The sequence below is a fragment of the Chrysemys picta genome, chromosome 14 (assembly GCF_011386835.1).
Source record: "Chrysemys picta bellii isolate R12L10 chromosome 14, ASM1138683v2, whole genome shotgun sequence".
NCBI classification, from domain to species: domain Eukaryota; kingdom Metazoa; phylum Chordata; order Testudines; family Emydidae; genus Chrysemys; species Chrysemys picta.
In genome coordinates this window covers 37,998,605-38,017,615 of record NC_088804.1, presented here as the reverse complement: position 1 = coordinate 38,017,615, position 19,011 = coordinate 37,998,605, and the positions used below count along the sequence as shown (strand labels likewise).

General features: G+C 46.5%; 2 protein-coding genes across 3 annotated transcripts; both read left to right on the top strand.

The window, feature by feature from the left end:
- Nucleotides 1-1,473: 1,473 nt before the first annotated feature.
- FOXC2 (forkhead box C2) lies at nucleotides 1,474-18,421 on the top strand. Of its 2 annotated transcripts, none has more exons than XM_005292284.4 (2): nucleotides 1,474-3,355; nucleotides 17,592-18,421. In XM_005292284.4, the coding sequence occupies exons 1-2, from the start codon at nucleotides 2,045-2,047 to the stop codon at nucleotides 17,622-17,624; spliced, it is 1,344 nt and encodes a 447-aa protein (XP_005292341.1). In that variant the 5' UTR covers nucleotides 1,474-2,044; the 3' UTR covers nucleotides 17,625-18,421. The 2 variants fall into 2 exon arrangements, with proteins under 2 accessions (XP_005292341.1, XP_005292340.2); XM_005292283.5 differs by lacking the exon at nucleotides 17,592-18,421 and adding an exon at nucleotides 5,952-6,144.
- On the top strand, nucleotides 7,354-15,344 carry FOXL1 (forkhead box L1). The gene has a single exon (XM_008168627.4). It carries the CDS (start codon nucleotides 13,071-13,073, stop codon nucleotides 14,322-14,324), a length of 1,254 nt encoding a protein of 417 aa, XP_008166849.2. The 5' UTR covers nucleotides 7,354-13,070; the 3' UTR covers nucleotides 14,325-15,344.
- Nucleotides 18,422-19,011: the final 590 nt, after the last annotated feature.

Here is a 19,011-nt window from a genome sequence, read left to right as displayed (position 1 = left end):
CAAATCTAAAATAATTTGCTTTTTTATTCTCGTGTGAAAATCACCCGGGCATTTATTGCACATAAAGAAATCGATGCGCATCATTTGAATGTATTGCCATCAAAACGAAGGTGAAAGTTTTCAAGAAATCGACCATCAATTTGCATTACAGGTTTTTGGTGGATTTTAAAGTATTGGGTAAAAAACCTTTCCCTTTTGTATTAAGACATTCACAGATAGCTTTCGTGATTCTCAGTAGTTCTCAGGCGGGAGCATTCACTTTTTGTTAAATGTGTCCCTGTCTGAAGCTTTACCGATTCCCGAAGACTGAATTTTGCTCTGCACACATTGTTAGATGATCTTTGAAAAAGTCACACGAAGTAAATTACAGACGGAGGGCCTTCTTTCAAAAGGCAGCGGACACAGACTGGCTCTGTAGCTATTTTATTCCGTTTTAATTTAAATTCGCCTTTCAGAAATTTGGATCCAAAAGGGAGGTGGTTTGGGTTTTTTTTTTTTTTTGCTTTTTATTTTACTTGGGGGCGGGAGGAGAGGTTGTTTCTTTCTTCATCTGTCTGCTTTTGAGATAAACGTTATCCACAATCAATGCAGTGCAGTTCACAGCAGCTTTGCAAATACGGGAATCTACACTCCGCTAGCATGCGTCCCTAATTAACCGAATCTGATTGCCTGTAATGAAATCATTAGGGAAAGCAGGAGGGGCGGGTTTCACAAACCCAAGAAAACTCATCTCGCTCTGGGTCTTTTTCTCCTGGGTCTTTTATGATTTTATTTTATTTTTATTTGCTCAATTCTTTTGAAAGTGTTGGAGGAATCTGCAAATGTGCTACCGCCCAAAGATCCCAGTGTCGGCTATTTGAACTGCTATCAGCCTATGCTATGAAACGGGATGTGTGCCATCCCATAGCTTTCAGCGCTAATGCTTTTATAGGTAGCGAGGTTACAAGTACTGTGTGAGAAAGAACCCAAGAAAATGCGCAGCCCCTTCTGAATATCCACCCGAGGACTGGAGGGTGATTTGATTTAAAAATAAAATGTATTTTAAATGGGAAGCTCTGTGTTTGTACAGCATTCCAGGTTTCCTCCGTTAAAAACCCGGAGGAATAATACAGCACTCAAGAACACGGGTTCAGTTGATCGCTGATCATTGCGATCAGCTCGTCATAAAACTGGCAGGGTTTACTGCTTAAAATCCGTGCCGTTCATTTATTACATTTCATGTCATTGAAAGTTCTACTGCGAGCAAACACAAGTCACTAATGAGCCGCGTTGGATGCTCGTTACCTTCCAACGCCTTCAAAAAAAAAAAAATACAACCCCTCTGCGTTTACCTTGGTCCTAGCACCGCTGTTCCGCCGCGGCCTCTCTCTCTCTGCCCATTGATTGGACAAAGCCATCCCCAAGTGCACTGTGATTGGCTCAAAGTCGAGGGCAGAGGCGTGGCCAGCGAGGAGTAAAAACTCGCCTTCGGCAAGAAAAGTTTTGAAACTTTCCCAAACCCTATAAGGGGAGTTTGCATTTGCGGGGCTCGCCGGTGGCTCTGCGCACACACACTCACACACACACACACTGGACTCACACGCTCCTCCACAGCCCTAGCGTTTATTTTGATTCTGAGTTCACAAGACGTTTTGGTGGTTTCCCTCCCAGAAGAATTTTTTGTTGTTGTTGTTGCAAGAATTATATTTTTCCCCTCAAGACTGTTCTTTGCCTGCGAGAATTATTCCCTGCTTCTGCCTCCCTTTTAGCAGCAGCGTTTGCCACCTCTGAAAAAAAAAAAAACACCCCGAGAGATCACTAGATATCCGCACGGCACGCTCCTCCTGGCGACTCTGAAGGATGCTGCTGATTTACTGCTGCTAACGACCCTTTTGGATTTGGGCAGCTTGTGTTTGAGACTCTCTCTCTCTCCCCTTCCTCCCTCACCCTCCTCCTCTGCAGAGGAATCCCGTTGGGGTGAGCCCTTCTCCCCCAAAACCCCTACCCTCTTCGTGTCCCCTCCCCCGGTGATTCCGTCGCCTTGCGATTTGGGGGAGCCCCATCCATGATGCAGGCTCGCTACTCCGTCTCCGACCCCAACGCCTTGGGAGTGGTGCCCTACTTGAGCGAGCAGAACTACTACCGGACCGCGGGGACTTACAGCAACATGGCCAGCCCCATGAGCGTCTATTCGGGCCACCCTGACCAGTACGCCGCCGGCATGGGCCGCTCCTATGGGCCTTACCATCACCACCAGCCGGCGGCCCCCAAGGACCTGGTGAAGCCTCCCTACAGCTACATCGCTCTCATCACCATGGCCATCCAGAACGCCCCGGACAAGAAGATCACCCTGAATGGGATTTACCAGTTCATCATGGACCGGTTCCCCTTCTACAGGGAGAACAAGCAGGGCTGGCAGAACAGCATCCGCCACAACCTCTCCCTCAACGAGTGCTTCGTCAAGGTGCCGCGGGACGACAAGAAGCCCGGCAAGGGCAGCTACTGGACCCTGGACCCGGACTCCTACAACATGTTCGAGAACGGCAGTTTTCTGCGCCGCCGCCGGCGCTTCAAGAAGAAAGACGTGCCCAAGGAGAAGGAGGAGAGGCAGCCCAAGGAGCAGCCCAAGGCGCCGGGCGTCTCCAGCCCGGACATCGCCAAGGAGGCCTCCGAGAAGAAGGTGGTCATCAAGAGCGAGGCCTCCTCGCCAGACCTGCCGGTCATCACCAAGGTGGAGACGCTGAGCCCGGGCAGCGGCAGCCCCAGGAGCGTGGCCTCCACCCCGTCGGTGTCCACCGAGAGCTCCCTCCCGGAGCACCACCCGGCCGGCAACGGGCTGTCGGGCTTCAGCGTGGAGAACATCATGACCCTGCGGACTTCTCCCCCGGGGGAGCTGAGCCCCGGGAGCGCCGCCTCCGGCCGGACAGGGGCAGGGCTGGTGGCTTCGCTGCCGCTGGGCTACCCCCAGGCGCAGCCCTCCATCTACAGCCAGGCGTGCGGCCAGAGCATGGACACGAGCGGAAGCTACCAATGCAGCATGCGAGCCATGAGCCTGTACACCGGGGACAGGGCGGGCCACATGTGCGTCCCCACCACGCTGGAAGAAGCCATCTCGGAGCATCCCAACGGCACCTCTTCGCCTCTGGCCACCATGAACCTGGCCTCCAGCCAGGAGAGCGCGCTGACCCCCAGCCACCCGCATCCCAGCGGCGGGCCCGGGCAGCCGGCAGCCTCCTGGTACCTCAACCACAGCAGCGAGCTCAACCACCTCTCCGGGCACACGTTCGGCTCCCAGCAGCAGACTTTTCCGACCGTCCGGGACATGTTCAACTCTCACCGGCTGGGGATTGAGAGCTCGACCCTCAACGAGCATCAGGTGAGCGGCAACACAAGCTGTCAGATCCCCTATAGATCCACGCCCTCCATATACCGCCACGCCACCCCCTATTCCTATGACTGCACTAAGTATTGATTAGCATTGACTCTCCTGGGTAGGCCAATTAAACAAACACTTAAGACTGCATAAGGAAATCCTTTTACAACCTCTAAGCGGACCTGGGAACCAAAGAGTTTATAGACCCTTAATCCTCTTCCATCATCTTTAAATTCCAGACAAGTAAATTCTACTTGAAAAGGGATGTCTTTAAAATATATAGAGAGCTATCTAAACAAAGTGGCAAATTTATATGCTAAAGTATAGGAGGTCTCCGAAAATAAGTTATGGACCAATATCACAGCGATCATTATGCGATTAAAAAGAAAATTATATATTATATATATAAAAATATATGTCCGGGGTATTTTAAGTTCTCTTATTGTGCTATCAAATGTGTGGATTTCTAATCAGGCTAATTTTCAGAGCCGTTAATATAATATTTAAAGTTGAGTTCACTGGAATATTTTTTTTATGTTGCCCAACAATTCCTAACAGCCCAATTAATTACAAGTTGAGTTCTTCTTCCTTTTTTTGTGTGTGTGTACAATTATGCAAGAGAATTTCTTCCTCTTTAGAGCTGTTCTTTTTACAAGACGAGGAAATAATTTATTTTTGTTGGTGGATTTTGGGGAAAAAGAGACAAAGTATCTGATGCGGTTTTTTTAATTTACGACAGTGTGATGTTTTGTATAATAGTCTCCACCCTGACCATTCCTGAGAACTATTTGGTTTTATTCTACTTCACGCTTGTTTGTCTTATGTGGTCTTAATCGTTGTACTTACCTTAAAATAAATCCATGTTGTTTTCTTCTGCTCAAAGTCTGGCGCATGTATGTGTGTGTGTGTGTTTTTGCCATTTTTCCGATCCCATTTTTCAGGCAGAAAACGTGGAACACGTTAATGTTAAAACCAAGTAGATTTCCTGGAGACTAAAGGTTTATTACTCTTTTTTTTATTATTATTATTTATTTAACAAAGGCTCAGTTCACATGACGAAATCGCATAGCTGAAATGAAAACGTAGGCGTTCCTGGGTTAGTTTAAAGGGGCTTCCCAGGATTGTTCCCAGAACACTTTGCAAATCCAGGACAATTGGCCAGTTTGAAACTGGAGTGAGATTCTGCAATCCGCAAATGATGTGAGTGAAAGACTCCTCACCGGGATAGGTTCTGATTAATCGCTCTTATTTTAATCTTTTTCTTGACAGTTTTATTTACCTACTGAGATGTAGGCCTTATGAGGCGCTTTGAATGTAGTCAGTTACCTCTCAGTTCAGCAGCAATCTACTACAGGCAGTTGCCCCGATAGAACAACAGTGTATAGGAAGAATAAACTAATAACATCCTGTGAGGATAATAAGAAATATCATTTGATCTGGATCTCATTACGAAGTCCTAAGAACCATCCCAGCAAGTTCATATTAGGATGATTTTACAGCCCTGTCTGAACGCATTCTGTTTTTATTCGTTTCTTGTACAAAAGATCTATCTTCATCTGACTTCGTTTTCTGCTTCCTATACCCAATTTGAGCTCTCATTATAAATGCCTGGGGCTGACAGCGGATATGTTAAAGCTGCCAACCATCTCTTCCTTCTGATCTCTTCTGAGCAACTTTAACATGCTTCAGAAATGCAGTGGCTCGTTGTCGCTTAGTCAGAATAAAAAAAACCCCATCACAGGATTGTCTAGCACATTGGTAAAGAATAAAGCAGCCTTTAGATAAACGTGGCCTTAGGAGCCGTTTTCAAATGCAGCCTGTTTCTGTCAAGTTAACTTTAATTGGAATAATATAATTCCCCAACGAAAGTAGGGGCTAGCTGCAAAGATTGTCAATAAATATGGATGTTAACATATGGACTCGCAGAATATAATTGCAGCACAATAAACATTGCTGAGGAGGCAAATCTGCAGATCGCCTCCCATAAAAAAAAAACAAATCAAAACCACGAAACACCTAATTAAGACGAAAAGGTGAATAGATGGACGGAGGAGATATACTGTAGGTCATGGTAGACATATTACCTGAATTGATTTTGATCTGGCACATACCCTATCCTGCCGAATTCTGGCAGCGTGCGTTGAAACCTTGGTTTAAATGAAACATGGCCCATAAGAATAATTTGTGCTGTATTTCAGCAGCCTTCCTATAAAACCCGAGCTACTTCTGCCAAGTTCTCGAGGGGTTTTGTCTATTCATAAAAGAGCAAGGCGGGGAGAAAGGAGGAAAAATAGAGGAGCAACTACACTCTCCTTCCCCGCCTACCTCCCCAAATCCTCCCTCCTTCTTAAAATTAAGTCGGGGAGATTTTTCGCTTAATAGATTTTTCCCCCAGCCCACAGTGAAGCAGCCCCCTTATAGCGTTGTTCTGTACCTTTATCAGCAGGGAGCTGAAAATCAGGTGCTTGGGTTGGATTTTCAAACAGCTGCTGCTTCTTTTTTTGATGGGGAGAGGGTGGGCTGTGTGTGTGGGAGATAGGGAGACAGAGGAATATTCGTGGCCACTAACATTAAACTTGCCACTTCTCCTCCTTAACAGGTTCCTTGCTTGAGCCAGAGTTACCAGTGGCAGACTCTCTCTACAACATAGGGCCTCCGGGGCGGAGAAGGGGGATGCAGGCACAGGTGATCTGCTATTGTCCTTAAATTGTCCAGATAATTCGGCCTTGAGCCTTTTCCTTCCGTGTCTAACGGGCACTAGGCCCTGGATGGGGGTTCAGCCGAGAGTGGGGTTTGAATAACCCGGTACCACTCCGGGGATTCTCAGGCTGGCGTAGTGTAGACGCATGATGTGCCAACATGCGGTCCAAGCTCGCCGCACCAGATTATCTTATTGCGATCGCATTTGTGTCATAGCTGCTGGGAAAAAGCAGTTCCCCGTGGCAGATACCGACCTCCTGAAGCTGCTGCCAGAGCCAGGTGCGTGTGCTTTTCCCCGAAAGGGCAGCCACTTGCCTCCGCCGTCAGTCCTTTCCCTGAGCTGGCATTTCACACGCCTGCCGCGGCTCTCCGGAGAGTTGCCCTTTTGCTGGACAGTTCCAGAGGGACACTGGACACTGGACCGTGCAGAGGCGGCGTTCAGCCGTGTCTGCGGGCAGCAGCCTCTTGTTCGCGTTTCCAAGTTTTCATTTTCGCTGAGGCTCGAGCTGTTTTCCTGACCCAGTATCGAGTCCTACCCGGCGATACTATAAAACCAAACAAAGCCCCCAAAGGAGAATTAGTCATAATCATCAAAAAGGCATGTTAGTGATTTTGATTCGATTTCCACTCAAAGTGAATGATCTCAGGTAGGTCAAATGCATCCTTGCCTCTGTCTCTTGAAGTTCCCCCTTCTCCGGGTGGCTGACTTCCTGCAAGACCCTGTCACATTAAACAATAAAATAAAAATCCCCAGGAAAAAGAAAGCACTTAAATGTCTCTCTCACAGGGCTCCCTGCTCCTTGTCCCCAAGCTGCAATGACCTGGCCCTAAAAAATGGCAGGTTTCAGCAGCTAGCTAGTTTCCTATTAGTTGGTGGCAGCATTTGGGGCCCAGAAATGTGTTTCCCGTATCAAGTTTGTGAGATTGGACCGTCGATCTCACACCCGATTGCATGCCTTGGGGCAGGGGTAGCACTCCGAGCTGTGCTCTCTTTTTAAACCTTGTTTTATCGTGCATAATACGGGCACGCTCAATTTTGATTCCTTATTTGTTTTTTTTTATTAAAAAGGGAAAACCCATCAGAATACTAACACCTAGCAAACACTTACAATCAAAGCATTCTTTCCATTTGCCAGATTAAGACATTCCAAGTCGGTGTATTATTTTCCATAGGAGCGGACAAGAGTAACTCTGAGCTATGCCGAAAAACACCAAGAGTTAAATCTATCCCTGGGCACCTTTTGGTGCTAAGCATGTAACATTTTAGGTTTAAATACTTATATTTCCCCTTATAACGATCAGCTTTCATCCTTATCTCCCTTTGGAAACAGCTGTCGCGTTTTTACCTCTGCCTTTCCCTCTGCATTGTAGTCGAAAATCTTCAAAGAGCAAACAGACTCCAACATCTCCTCGTAGATTTTTTCCCGGCAAGGAGAGTTCTCCATCACAGTCACGTTAGGGGAACCATTCGTGAACTATTATTTAAATCTGTAGACAGAGACTTTTTTGAAAGAGAACCAGAACGTCCCGGGAAGTCGTTTTTCTCGGTTTCTTTCCATGTGAAATCGTTCCCTGATCGTTTCTAAAAGCAATGGGCGTGTTCTCCCGAATCTTGTCTGAAAGGCTTGCTGTAAAAGCGAATTTAATCACTAGTTTGTTCAGATTTGGTGAGATGGTTGTTTTATTTTTTTTGAAAGGTCGCTTCTTGCAAAAAAAAAAAAGGGGGGGGGGGTTTAACCCGATTTGGATTATTGTCCCCCAGGTGGTTTAAACCAGCCAGGGGAATTAGAGCCGTGCTAAAAATAACACAGTTAAAATCTTTAAACTGTGCAGTCACATTGTCTGGACTCTTGTTTTGCAAGAGTAATCAAGGAACAGCAAATACCCCAGGTATCCCAACCTAGAGTCCTCACAGCAATAGTGTGGGACACAGTCATTCTTTCCAACACGATTGACTCCCTGGCTTTATGGGAGGGGAGGGGGCTGGATCCAGCCCTACTGAAGTCAATGAGAGTTTTGTCCTTGGTTTCGATGGAAGCGGAATCGGTGTGTGTTTGTTTGTGTGTTTGTGTTTAGAGCATTTAAAGTAGTCACGTCCATTGCAAAGGTTGCTGCTGATCTCAGAATTCTGCCAGCCAAAATACATCCCCATCCCTACTCATGTTATGGTGTGACGCCACCTTCACCTGTAAGCCTCATTAAGGGACAGCTGCAGCACCTGGCAGGATCGGGCCCTACAGTGTACTTGCTTACAGGTGAGGGACCAACATAAATCCCAGAGCACCATTAAGGAGCCGATCCTATGATAGCCTCTACTCAGGCACAACACTCCAAATACTTCAATGGGGAGTTGTGCTCAAGTACAAACTAACCGGGCCAAGATCAGCTTCTCTCAGGGAAGTCGCTGTACTGTCGAGTTCACCTCGGCTGGACCCAGCCTTGTTTGGGGTTTATTTTGGCTCATGAGGATGGGGGGTGGACACTTAGCACTATCAATACATTGTAATGCCAAAATTGCTTGGGACTTCAAATCCGCTGCCTAGTTAATGGATCCCTCCCCCACTTCCCAGGACCTTTAATTCATCAGAACGGCCACACTGGGTCAGCCCAATGGTCTAGCTAGCCCAGCATCCTGTCTTCCCAGAGTGGCCATTGCCTGATACTTCAAAGGGAAGGAACAGAACAAGGCAATTTATCGAGTGATCCATCCCCAGACTCTGTCAGTCAGCGGTTTAGGGACACCCAGAGTATGGGGTTGACTCTCTGACCACCTTGGCTAATAGCCATTGATGGACCTGTCCTCCATGAATTTATCTAGGTTTTTTTTTAAACCCAGTTATGGTTTTGGCCTCACATCACCCCCTGGCAAAGAGTTCCACAGGTTGGCTATGAGTTGTGATCAGCAAAGTATGTGTTCAAAAACCAACAGCTCTTTATACCACCGTGTATTTCTGTTCCAGCTCTGCCAATCCAAAGCAACCAACGAGAATTCCCTTTGTGCTACAGGGCTCAAATGCAGTCCAGTTAGGAACTCCCCAAAATATAACCTACCCAGACCTATTAAGATCACATTCTAGTTACCTGCCAGGTTTGCACAAATATATCAACACCCCATTTAGTATCGCCTCCCTTGTAGCATCTTGTTGCAAGCCTCATGAGGCTTTTATTTTTGTAGCTTTTTCCTTCTTGGGATAGATTCTAGAGAACTTGAAAGCCAGGAACAGGGCGTGGAAAAAGAGACGAAAAGGCGTTAGGTAGAAAGTGCCTCTGTGAGAGAGATTCGCAGCGGTAAAGCTGCCGCTAACATCCGTTTTGCATCATGCAAAGGGCAAACTGTTTTTAGTTCTAATTTGACACCGAGCACAAACTTGACTGCTGCTCCAGTCCGCTATGGACTCCGATGCAAAGCATTAGTTATAACGATGTCAAGGCCTAGAGAGCTGGGGAAGAATAACGTGGGGCGATATAGGTTAAAGTGGGCAAACTGGGGTGCCTAAAGCTAAACACCTTTAAACATCAGATCGCTTTGATTGGGGTGCCCTAACTTTAGGCCCCCAAGTCTGAATATTTTGGCTATGGACCATTTTTAATAACTTGCAGGGGGTACTGTCTGGGGGGAGACGCTCCAGATATCACACCCCGGTCTCTGCTCCCTTCTCCTGACCAGGAAAGCTGCTAATCTGCGTCTCCTCTATGCTGCCAAGTGTGTCTCTCTGCTATGACAGTCTCCCTCTGTCCTGCTGCCTTTAAGGGACACGAGTCCCGGCTTTAGGGAAGCGAAAGTACATCCAGGAGTCTCTAAAGAGCCCGGGACATGTATAGATTCCTGTGCCCAGCCTGCAGAAAGAAAGTTCCCCACGTAGCTTCTCGACCACTCGCTCCCAGCCCCGGACTGTGGCAATCAGAGTCGTTAGAGCGGCTCGGATTACAGACACACCGATGGCTGCTCATGTCAGGGGGTCAGGGCATCAGAAGAGGGTAACGCACCCAGGCAGCGAATGAGCTGTTAGGACCCTCTGATTGGTGGGTTTCAAACCGAGACGAACTTCTCTGCTTTGCCTCCCGGGGGAATTTCTAGCAGCGATGTACAAAAAAAGGAGGCAACAAACCTCTTTGCCATGTGAGCCTGTGTCTGTATCCCGGGCCCACCGCCATCTACGGGGACTATTTATTATTTTAATATTTCTTGCTTGGATTTCTCAAGGAGACGCACTAGAGCCTGTGAGAATTTAAATAAAGCCTCCGGGGGGAAGGCGACGTTAAACGTTGATCTCCCGTTTAAAATCTCCACTGCGGATGTCGATAAGGTGTCAGATGAGTGAACGCAGCTGGGCTCCAACACTGATCCACAGAGCCCCCTTTACAAGGAGGTTTTATGTGAAATAATGTTTAACGAAGAGATGCTTAGGAGAATTGATTTCTAAACTGAGCCAAGGGCCAGGGTTTTTCCGCACACGCTGGAGGTGGACAATCAAACAGCCCCTGGGAGTGCAAGGCACTTGCTAATATGGGTCGCCCCATGGAATGTGATAATTGATATCAAATAAAAGTGTTTGCAGTTTATTGACTCTCTGAAATGTGCCGTGTTAATAGGTTCGATTTATTTCCCTCTGGTTTAATGCTACGAAGTAATGCCTGAAATCAAGGAGTCACAATCCTATTAATAAGCAGACTCCGTGGAAGCGAGGTCCCAATCTAGAACAACAAATGAGAACATCAGAATTGAAATCCACTTTAAAAAAAAATAATTTGCAAATCCAAAGCAAGACGATTTCTTACTCCAGCTGTTAATCTGACCCCCTGCTGGATTCATCTGAAAATGCAGAAATCAAATCAGGTTTCTTCACCGCTTCTGATCTCCTGCCGGGCACCTGGGGGATAACCCCAAGGGAATTCCCAGCTAGCCTTTTGAAAAGTTGTGTGATGTTTATGATGCAATAAGGGCCCGATCCTGCACCCAGACAAAAGTCCCATTCGAGTCAATAGTTTTACCTGGGCAAGGTGTACAGAATCGGGACCCTGTTTTCTAACGGCACCCTTAATTTTCCCGATTACTTTTAGAAGTTACCAGTGGAGGCCAAATCCTGCTGGCTCCCCTCAAACGAGGGCTCGCATTAAAAGTTGATTGGCCCTCGGTATGGGCTCGATGCAAAGCCCAGGGAAGTCACTCGAGGTTGGATCAGACCCTACAGGAGACGTGGCCCGCGTTTCCTTCTGAGCACATTTTGCTCCCAGAAGAGAAGCCAGGCAAAGAGCCTCTAATCAGAACAGAAACTCGTGACTCAGATCTGCCTTTACACAGCTTCCTAAAAATGCCCCGGCTCGTATGTTAGTCAGTTTCCAGGGGTCATCTCTTGCCATCGGTTTGTAGCAGATCCCCCCCGCCCCACCACTGACTGCTTTAAAAACCGGGAACACACCAGGGCCCTCAGCATCTGTCCTTTTCACCCACAAAGAGAAAGCTGATTGTTAATATTTCACAACATTAGATGCCACGCTCAGAGGTGGTCTGTTCATCGGCCTCATTAAAAAGCTGACACCTCTTTCTGAATCCGACTCGGCCAGTACCTTTGATTCAAATCGTTACATCAGTCAATAAAAAAATAAAAAATAAAAAACAACAAAAAAACCCCAACCTGAACGTTTATACAAAAAAGAGCATCACAAATGCCTAATGTAATCACCGGCCAGCTGTGTGCACTTGTAAAGTTGTTATAATCCCCCTCCTTGGTATAAACAGGAAAGTACATAATATAAAGCAACAGGCCTGCATTCACAAATACTAAACCTCCCCCTCCTGCCTGCCAAGTTCGCCTTTTATGGAGCGCGGTTGCTCCTTGCAATCCCACTGTGACCCCCAAAATAATAATCAAACTCCCCTTCGATTTTGGTTCCTCGAAAAAGAAGGATTGTTTAAGTCGCGTCCCCCTGCATGCACACTGCACTAGCCTCAGGCCTGAGGTCCGAAGACAGAATTCCCTCCTGCTGGATTTCACTAGCAATGGGGGGACTCTCCTCACCCTTGAGGCTAGAGAGAGTATATTAGCATCACTCGGTACAAGCAGCCTGTTCAAATGGCACCAGACACTACCAGCGCATACACCTGGTTGGATCGCTTCCCTAGTCTTTTGCTTCAACTGTCTTCAGACGTGCTTTACCATGTCCTTTCTACTGGACCGTTCATGCAAACCTGCTTGCTTGGATGTCTGTGCTGTGTCTCAGGGGCGATCACTGCAGGTTTGAAGGCAAAAAGCCAGATCCACAACGGGTGTAAATCAGTAGAGCTAAGTTGATTTGCACCCGTTGAGGATTCATCCCTGTTCTCCACTTGGAGAGAGAGAGACAGACCCCTAGGTTCTTCCTTGCAGCTCCATTTCATTGCCTGTTTTCCTCGGTATTGATACTTTCAAAAAAAAAAAACCCTACAAATTCTCCTTTACCCAGGAGTTTCTGCCCCTTCTCCCTCTGCGCTCCAGCCGTGTACATCCTGCTTTGCTGACTGTGTGCTTACAGCGTCAAAGGGTGGACGTGATATTTCAAACATCAGATCAGTGCGTTTATATATTGGGTGCCCGGAAATTTTTCCAAATAAACACAGCTTGATTCGACTTGGGTGGGCAGACTTATCAACAGACTAATGCTATAAACAAATGAAGGACAAACCCGGCGAACCATTGGCTGGTACCAGAGAGACACGTGGAGGGAGCTTGGAGTTGTGTAGCAATGATATTTTAATTAATGTGGGTGGGCTGAGCACACAAACGACTGTTTATCGGAGACAATTTATTTTCCAGTGCTAAGTCAACATATAAGAGCAAACTTACAACAATTATTTAACATTTTTTTTTTAAAAAAGAGCGATGAAGCCGGGACAGAGGGAGAACAAACTCGTCGAGGCAGGGTTGGGGTCTGAGCTCACACCAATAGTTCCCCGGTGGACTCTTGGAGGGTTTCTTCCTTGTCCTTTCCCGTCTCTGAACTGCCAGGGGAAAGATCCGGAGCTAAAACCACATCCGCGATGAGCCACATTTTCAGCAGCCATCTACCTCCAATGAGCAGCGCGCTCAATGGCTCCTCCATGGTCTATCTGTACGGGGCAGATAGGGCTGGGCTGCCTGCGGCTTTAAGCTTCGCCTCCACCAGCGTGATCTCCAGGCAGGAACCTCCCCAGAAGCCTCCTTACAGCTACATTGCCCTCATTGCCATGGCCATCAAGGAGGCTCCAGACCAGAAGGTGACACTCAACGGCATCTACCAGTTCATCATGGAGCGGTTCCCTTTCTACCACGACAACAGGCAGGGCTGGCAGAATTCCATCCGGCACAATCTCTCCCTCAACGACTGCTTCATCAAGGTGCCCCGGGAGAAAGGCAGACCTGGTAAAGGCAGCTACTGGACCTTAGACCCCAGGTGCCTGGATATGTTTGAAAACGGGAACTACCGGCGGAGGAAAAGGAAGCCCAAAGCCTCAGGGTCCCAGGAGACGAGGAGCAAGGCAGAGGCAGAGGAGGGGAAGGACCAGCCCGCTGGCAACCGAGCTGATGTGCAACCGAAGAGATTCCGGGGGAGCCAGGCTGCATCCGCGGGAGAGGAGAACCTGGAGCCAGCCTGCGCCTCTAGGGATGCACTAGCTCCAGCGGAGGAAGGCGAGAACAAAGCGAGCTCTGTGAGATGCAATCGGGCAGCAGCAGATCCTCCTCAGTCAGAGGTGCCCCCTGCCCCTTGGGACCATCCCCATCCATCCAGGGGCGCAGCTCCTCAGGTCCCTGCGCCTGCCTCCAAGGAGGGAAGCATGCCCGAGGGGGAAAGGGTGGGGAGCTCTTCGGAGGGAGAGGCGCAGGAGACGGTGCTGGCAGAGGCCAGGGCAGGTCAGCATATACCCATCTCCGGTGCACGCATGCTCTCCCCAAGTGCCAATCAGAGCCAGGTGGGCTCTGCAGCCGGGACAGATCAAATGCCTCCGAAAAGCTCAGAGAAGTCCAAAAGCTTCAGTATAGACAGCATCTTAGCTCATAAAACTCTCCAAAAGCCAGCCAAAGGGGACGCGCAGGCAGAGGGAGGCTGGGACCCGAGCGCCTCCAAGTTGGCTTTGGAGCGCCTGCCAGCTGGATACATCAGTGGGTCGCTGGCAGCGAATGCTAATGTCTGTCCAGCGTTCAGTGCTTCCCTGATGCTCGATTCCCAAGTTCAAGGTAGATTTTATCAGCTCGGGATTCCCTTTCTCTCTTATTTTCCTCTGCACTTGTCTGAGACGGTATTTAATTTTCAGTAACAAAAAACCCAATGCAATTTGATATCCAATTATACACACACGGAATTGGATCGTATATATATATATATAAAACCAAGAATTAATTACATGGGTTAAATTAATTACTTGGGTTAAACATATTAGGATTTTAGGGCATTTTCAACCGTTTCTTTCTCAGCAGATTTGTTGACTGATATTTTTTCTTCCAAATGTACTTTAAGGTCATTTTTTTTACGTTGGCTGTACACAAAAAATATTACAGAGGTTTTGCATTATGTTTGTCACAAACAGTACAGCAGCCTGATGGTTTATTCTTCCCATCCATCATGCATTTAAGACCTGTTTTTGTCCAACTGCTTTGCTTTCACGTTAAAAAACAACCCCCATGTACCCCAATTAATCATGTGTTTTTCTTGAGTGTGTGTGTGTGATTTTGCAGTTAATACATATATTTTCCCGCACACATATAAACAATTGCTGCGATGTTGCCTAATAAACCCCAACCTGGTCATTTCAATAATTCGAATAGATAGATACATGACATATAAGATGAGCTAAACATAATCACAAATGGAATTTCCTTCTGAACAATCCTGCTTGCTTGGCATCAGTACTGTATCCAATTCATGGCATGGTTTACTGCATAGGACTTGCGTTTTTATTGTATTTTGATAGTGTCTGTGTCACTGAAGCTGTTTACAGAGAACACCAGATTTTGAATGACGTGGAATGGAGAAACTGCAAATGTGTATAGATGGAATCCGATGCTCTAAACATAAAAGCACATTGATCGAATAATAACCGTTAATCTTGGAGTTACCTTGTTACAAACTGGACGTCTACCAAGAACAATCAACTAACCCCGTCCCCATAGGTTTTTATTTTCTCCTAGATGCATTATAACAGGAGCATTTTGTTATTCTTTCAATAAATATTGAGGCTCTCTTTGTATATTAGTGGGCAAATGCCCTTTGGAAATCTTTTATATTATCAGCTTTCATTATGAAGCCGAACCTATATTCAATAAAGTATTTTGTTCAATGATATGGCTGATTATTTAAAAATCACCCCCAGTTCACGCTGCTGAAATAAATTGTTTTTTTGGGGGGGAGGGCGGGGAGTGAAGAAAGGGAATAAGGCGCTGTAAAAACGCTAGAAGAGATGCATTTTTACAGTGATATTACTATTAGTATTTAATTCTCAGAGGCTGCTTGAGGAGTAGCAGCAGCTCAGAGAGAATGTAATACTGCCCAGTGCATTACAAGATGCTGAAGAAGGGGTCAGTAAAATTGTTTTCGGACGACAGAGAGAACATCTCTCTCACACACAACCGAGTCTGTCTTTAAATAACCCCCTTGACCAGGGACTGCCGAGGAAGAGCTGGGCTTGTTGGCAAAGCTCTGGTTCCGAATCATTTGCCCTTCCCCACAGGATGGTCTGGGGTTTTCTCTGAAATATCCTCGCAGCGCCTTAGGCCGGGGCTATTTGCATTTAGACGTGGAGTTCAGGAGCTGAACATCCAGAATCTGCAAATAACTCTCAGCTTATCTGATGTGGGAAAGTACAAAAAGTCACAGAGCCGTGGGAGGTAGTGCTGACCTAGAGAGAGGCTTAACTACATTTTAAAACTAACATATACAATTCACGTACAAACCTTTTCTCTAAAAATAGCAAAACCACCACTGAAAAGTTTCTTTTTATGCCTGTCATTGAATTGCAAAAGGGATTTCAGGTAAGCATGACAACTTGTTTATTTTATTTCTTTTTTAAAAAAACCCTACCGAGTATGATGCCAATTGTAGATAAGCTGTTCCAAAAATTTATGGCACTATCTAATCCTGTAGTTCATAGGGGAGCCATTACAACTGTGAAGGAGTTACAGCCGCCTAACAGCTCTGTAAAATTCAGACACAGTAGTGTAGCCAAGGATAAACTGTGTTTACTCTCTTCTCATTTGAGCAATATGGAGTTTAGTTTAGTTTACCCACTTCTTTTTAACCACTTCAGCCTGGATTTAGCTAAGGTTAGTTTGCCCACTTCTTTTTAACCAGGACAGCCCCGCAGTATTTTACTCTGATCCCTTGAGACTGAAAGGGTTAATATTTTTACTTTCCCACTTATTGGTCTGACTTGCTGTTGGCATGTGTAACTTGATACAGGTATTACAGCAAACTAAATACATGGCCGCCTTGTGAAGGAGGCTTCATTAGTGTCAGGGATGGTGGATGACATCATGGAAGTCTTTTAGGGGTCAGGGTGGTGATGTCATTCTTAAGCAGTGGCACAAAAGAGCCCGGACGATGCCTGTATCAGTTAGGCCTCTCGCAGTTCTGACTCAGCCATAGCTCCCACTGCAGTCAAAGGGAATTGTACATGTGTATGATCTGAAGAGGCATTCCGTTCCACCCATGGAAGTCAATGGGTGTTTTGCCTTTGGCTGAGATGGGGATAGGATCCATGGGAAAATAGGTATTGCCAGACCAGATCAGTGGCCCATCTAGTTCAATATCCTGTCTCCAGTGGTGCCCGGTACTAGATGCTTCAGAGGAAGGTGCAAGAAATTCTATGGTGGACAATTATGCAACAACCTTCCCATATGGTAATTCCCCCCCCCGCCCGCCCCCGCAGTCCCCTCACTTAGTGGTTGGTTTATTCCCTGAATCATGAGAGTTTATATCTCTAAAAAAATCCAAACAACCAAACCAAACCCAAAACCTCTAGCCCCTGTAACTAACTGTCAATGTTCTTATTAACCCCATCAATGCTTAACCTGAAAGGTTCCCGTCTTTTTTTGTAGTGTGGGCCCTCTGTCAATAGACAGATCCTCTAATGGACCCTCTCCTCCAAATCAGGCTGCACTTCAAGATTAGGCAACATCCCTCCTCTAGCAGCTACAGTAATTCTCAGGGGGAGTGATTGTTTTTGGTGTAGGACTGAGAATTGCCACACACAGAAATACCCCACCCCACCCATTCTCACACAAACTAAACATCCCCACCAAAAATCAATTCAATTTCACTCACTTCTTGGGTTTTCAGTCCTATCTCTGCCCCTGTCTCCCAGCTTACTCCCCTGGCCTGGTAGCTCTCTGGTTCTGAAGCTCCTCAACACCCAGCCTAGGCCCCACGGTACCCACTTTTATCCCAGTTCCTTTCCCTCCAGCATATGGTGTATCTGGGTGTGACGGGGCAAGTGGCTTCTCTTTGGCTTCGAGAGAGGGAAACAGCAGCCCCTTTTATAAAAGAGCAGCCTCTAGTGGCAGATCCACCACTTTCCTTCCTTCTACAGGTGTCCTGGCTGGAGGTGGATCAGGGCTGTTAAGCCAGCAACCCAGCTCTTTGCGGAGAACAGAGAAAGATTTTGTGGCCCACCGCTCGTCCATGGACCACAAATTGGAAACTGCTAGGCAAATCCTTTGTCAAATCCAGCCAAGCTCTGGGCCCCACTGATATTTTTTGGAAGGGAGTTCCACAAGTGAACTGTGAGTTCTGTAAAAGAGATTGCTTCCTTCCATTGTTTAAAATGATCTTTCGTCCCGTGCTGTTGGCCGTCCCTGGCCCTCGTATCACGAGAAAGAATTAAGACATGTGGCTGAGTGACTTTCTCTGTGCCAGTGAGTACTCCAGGGCTGAGCCACAGTCAGGCGGCCATCTTAAGGGCTGAAAATGAAACTAGAATTTAGCCCAGCATATACAGTAGGTGTCTTTTGTTCACAGGCAGATTTTTGGAGTATTGTTAATTTTTATATTTTGTGGAGGTATATTTTCTGGTGGGTGTGACCCCCACCCCCGTTTTTTTGGAAGGGTGGAATGTGGTCAATGCACTGCTGCTGTTTTTAAAAGCTACAATGAGCTTAATTTTGATCACACCTACTCTGGTGATGCCAATAGACATACTGGTATGACACTAATTGGAGTGAAATCAGAATGAGTCTAATTATTTTGAGCAGCGATTTGGAATTAGCGCTGACAGTTGACTAATGTATGTGACAGACAAAGAGTCTGTATAACAAAGCATGATGGGCTGATAGAATTATTTATTTGTACACTCCCTTTGTATGTCATCCATTTGTACACAAGATAAGAAAAACAATAATAAAATGAGAACTATGTAATATATGCAGACTCCAATGTGAGCCTATGTGCATATTCTCTCTCTCTCTCTCTCACACACACACACACAAACAACGTGTATATAGTTGAACATGCTGTTACTACTCCAATAAGAATTCATGTTTACAAATTTTACTGTTGTCCTAAAATGTCATACAAAGATGGGCACCTTGACGCACTCCCGGAATTTGTTGTCAAACATTTCACACCTGTTCTATAGGCAAAGGAGCAGCTGCCAATGCTGAAAACTACCACCCACTATTTGACACATCTGTGGAATCTTCAGCCCAGAGTTCTCAACCTCTCCGGCCTGGCAATAAATTTAAGTCTGAAATACTGGGAACAAAGTAGAAAATATTCGATGACACAGAAGAGAATACTCCTTATGTGGGCAGTATGTGCCTTTCCATTCCACTGGATAGGAATGACCTATATCCCAACTTATCAAGGTTTCATGTCTCTGGGATTATGCAGCCACTTCTAACTTGCAGGAATACACAGGTTTCCTATAGGGAACTACAATTTGCACATAGCAGTGCATTGCAACAATCCAGGAATTTCATTCCTTTTAAGTGGGGTTTCTCACACACACTGTG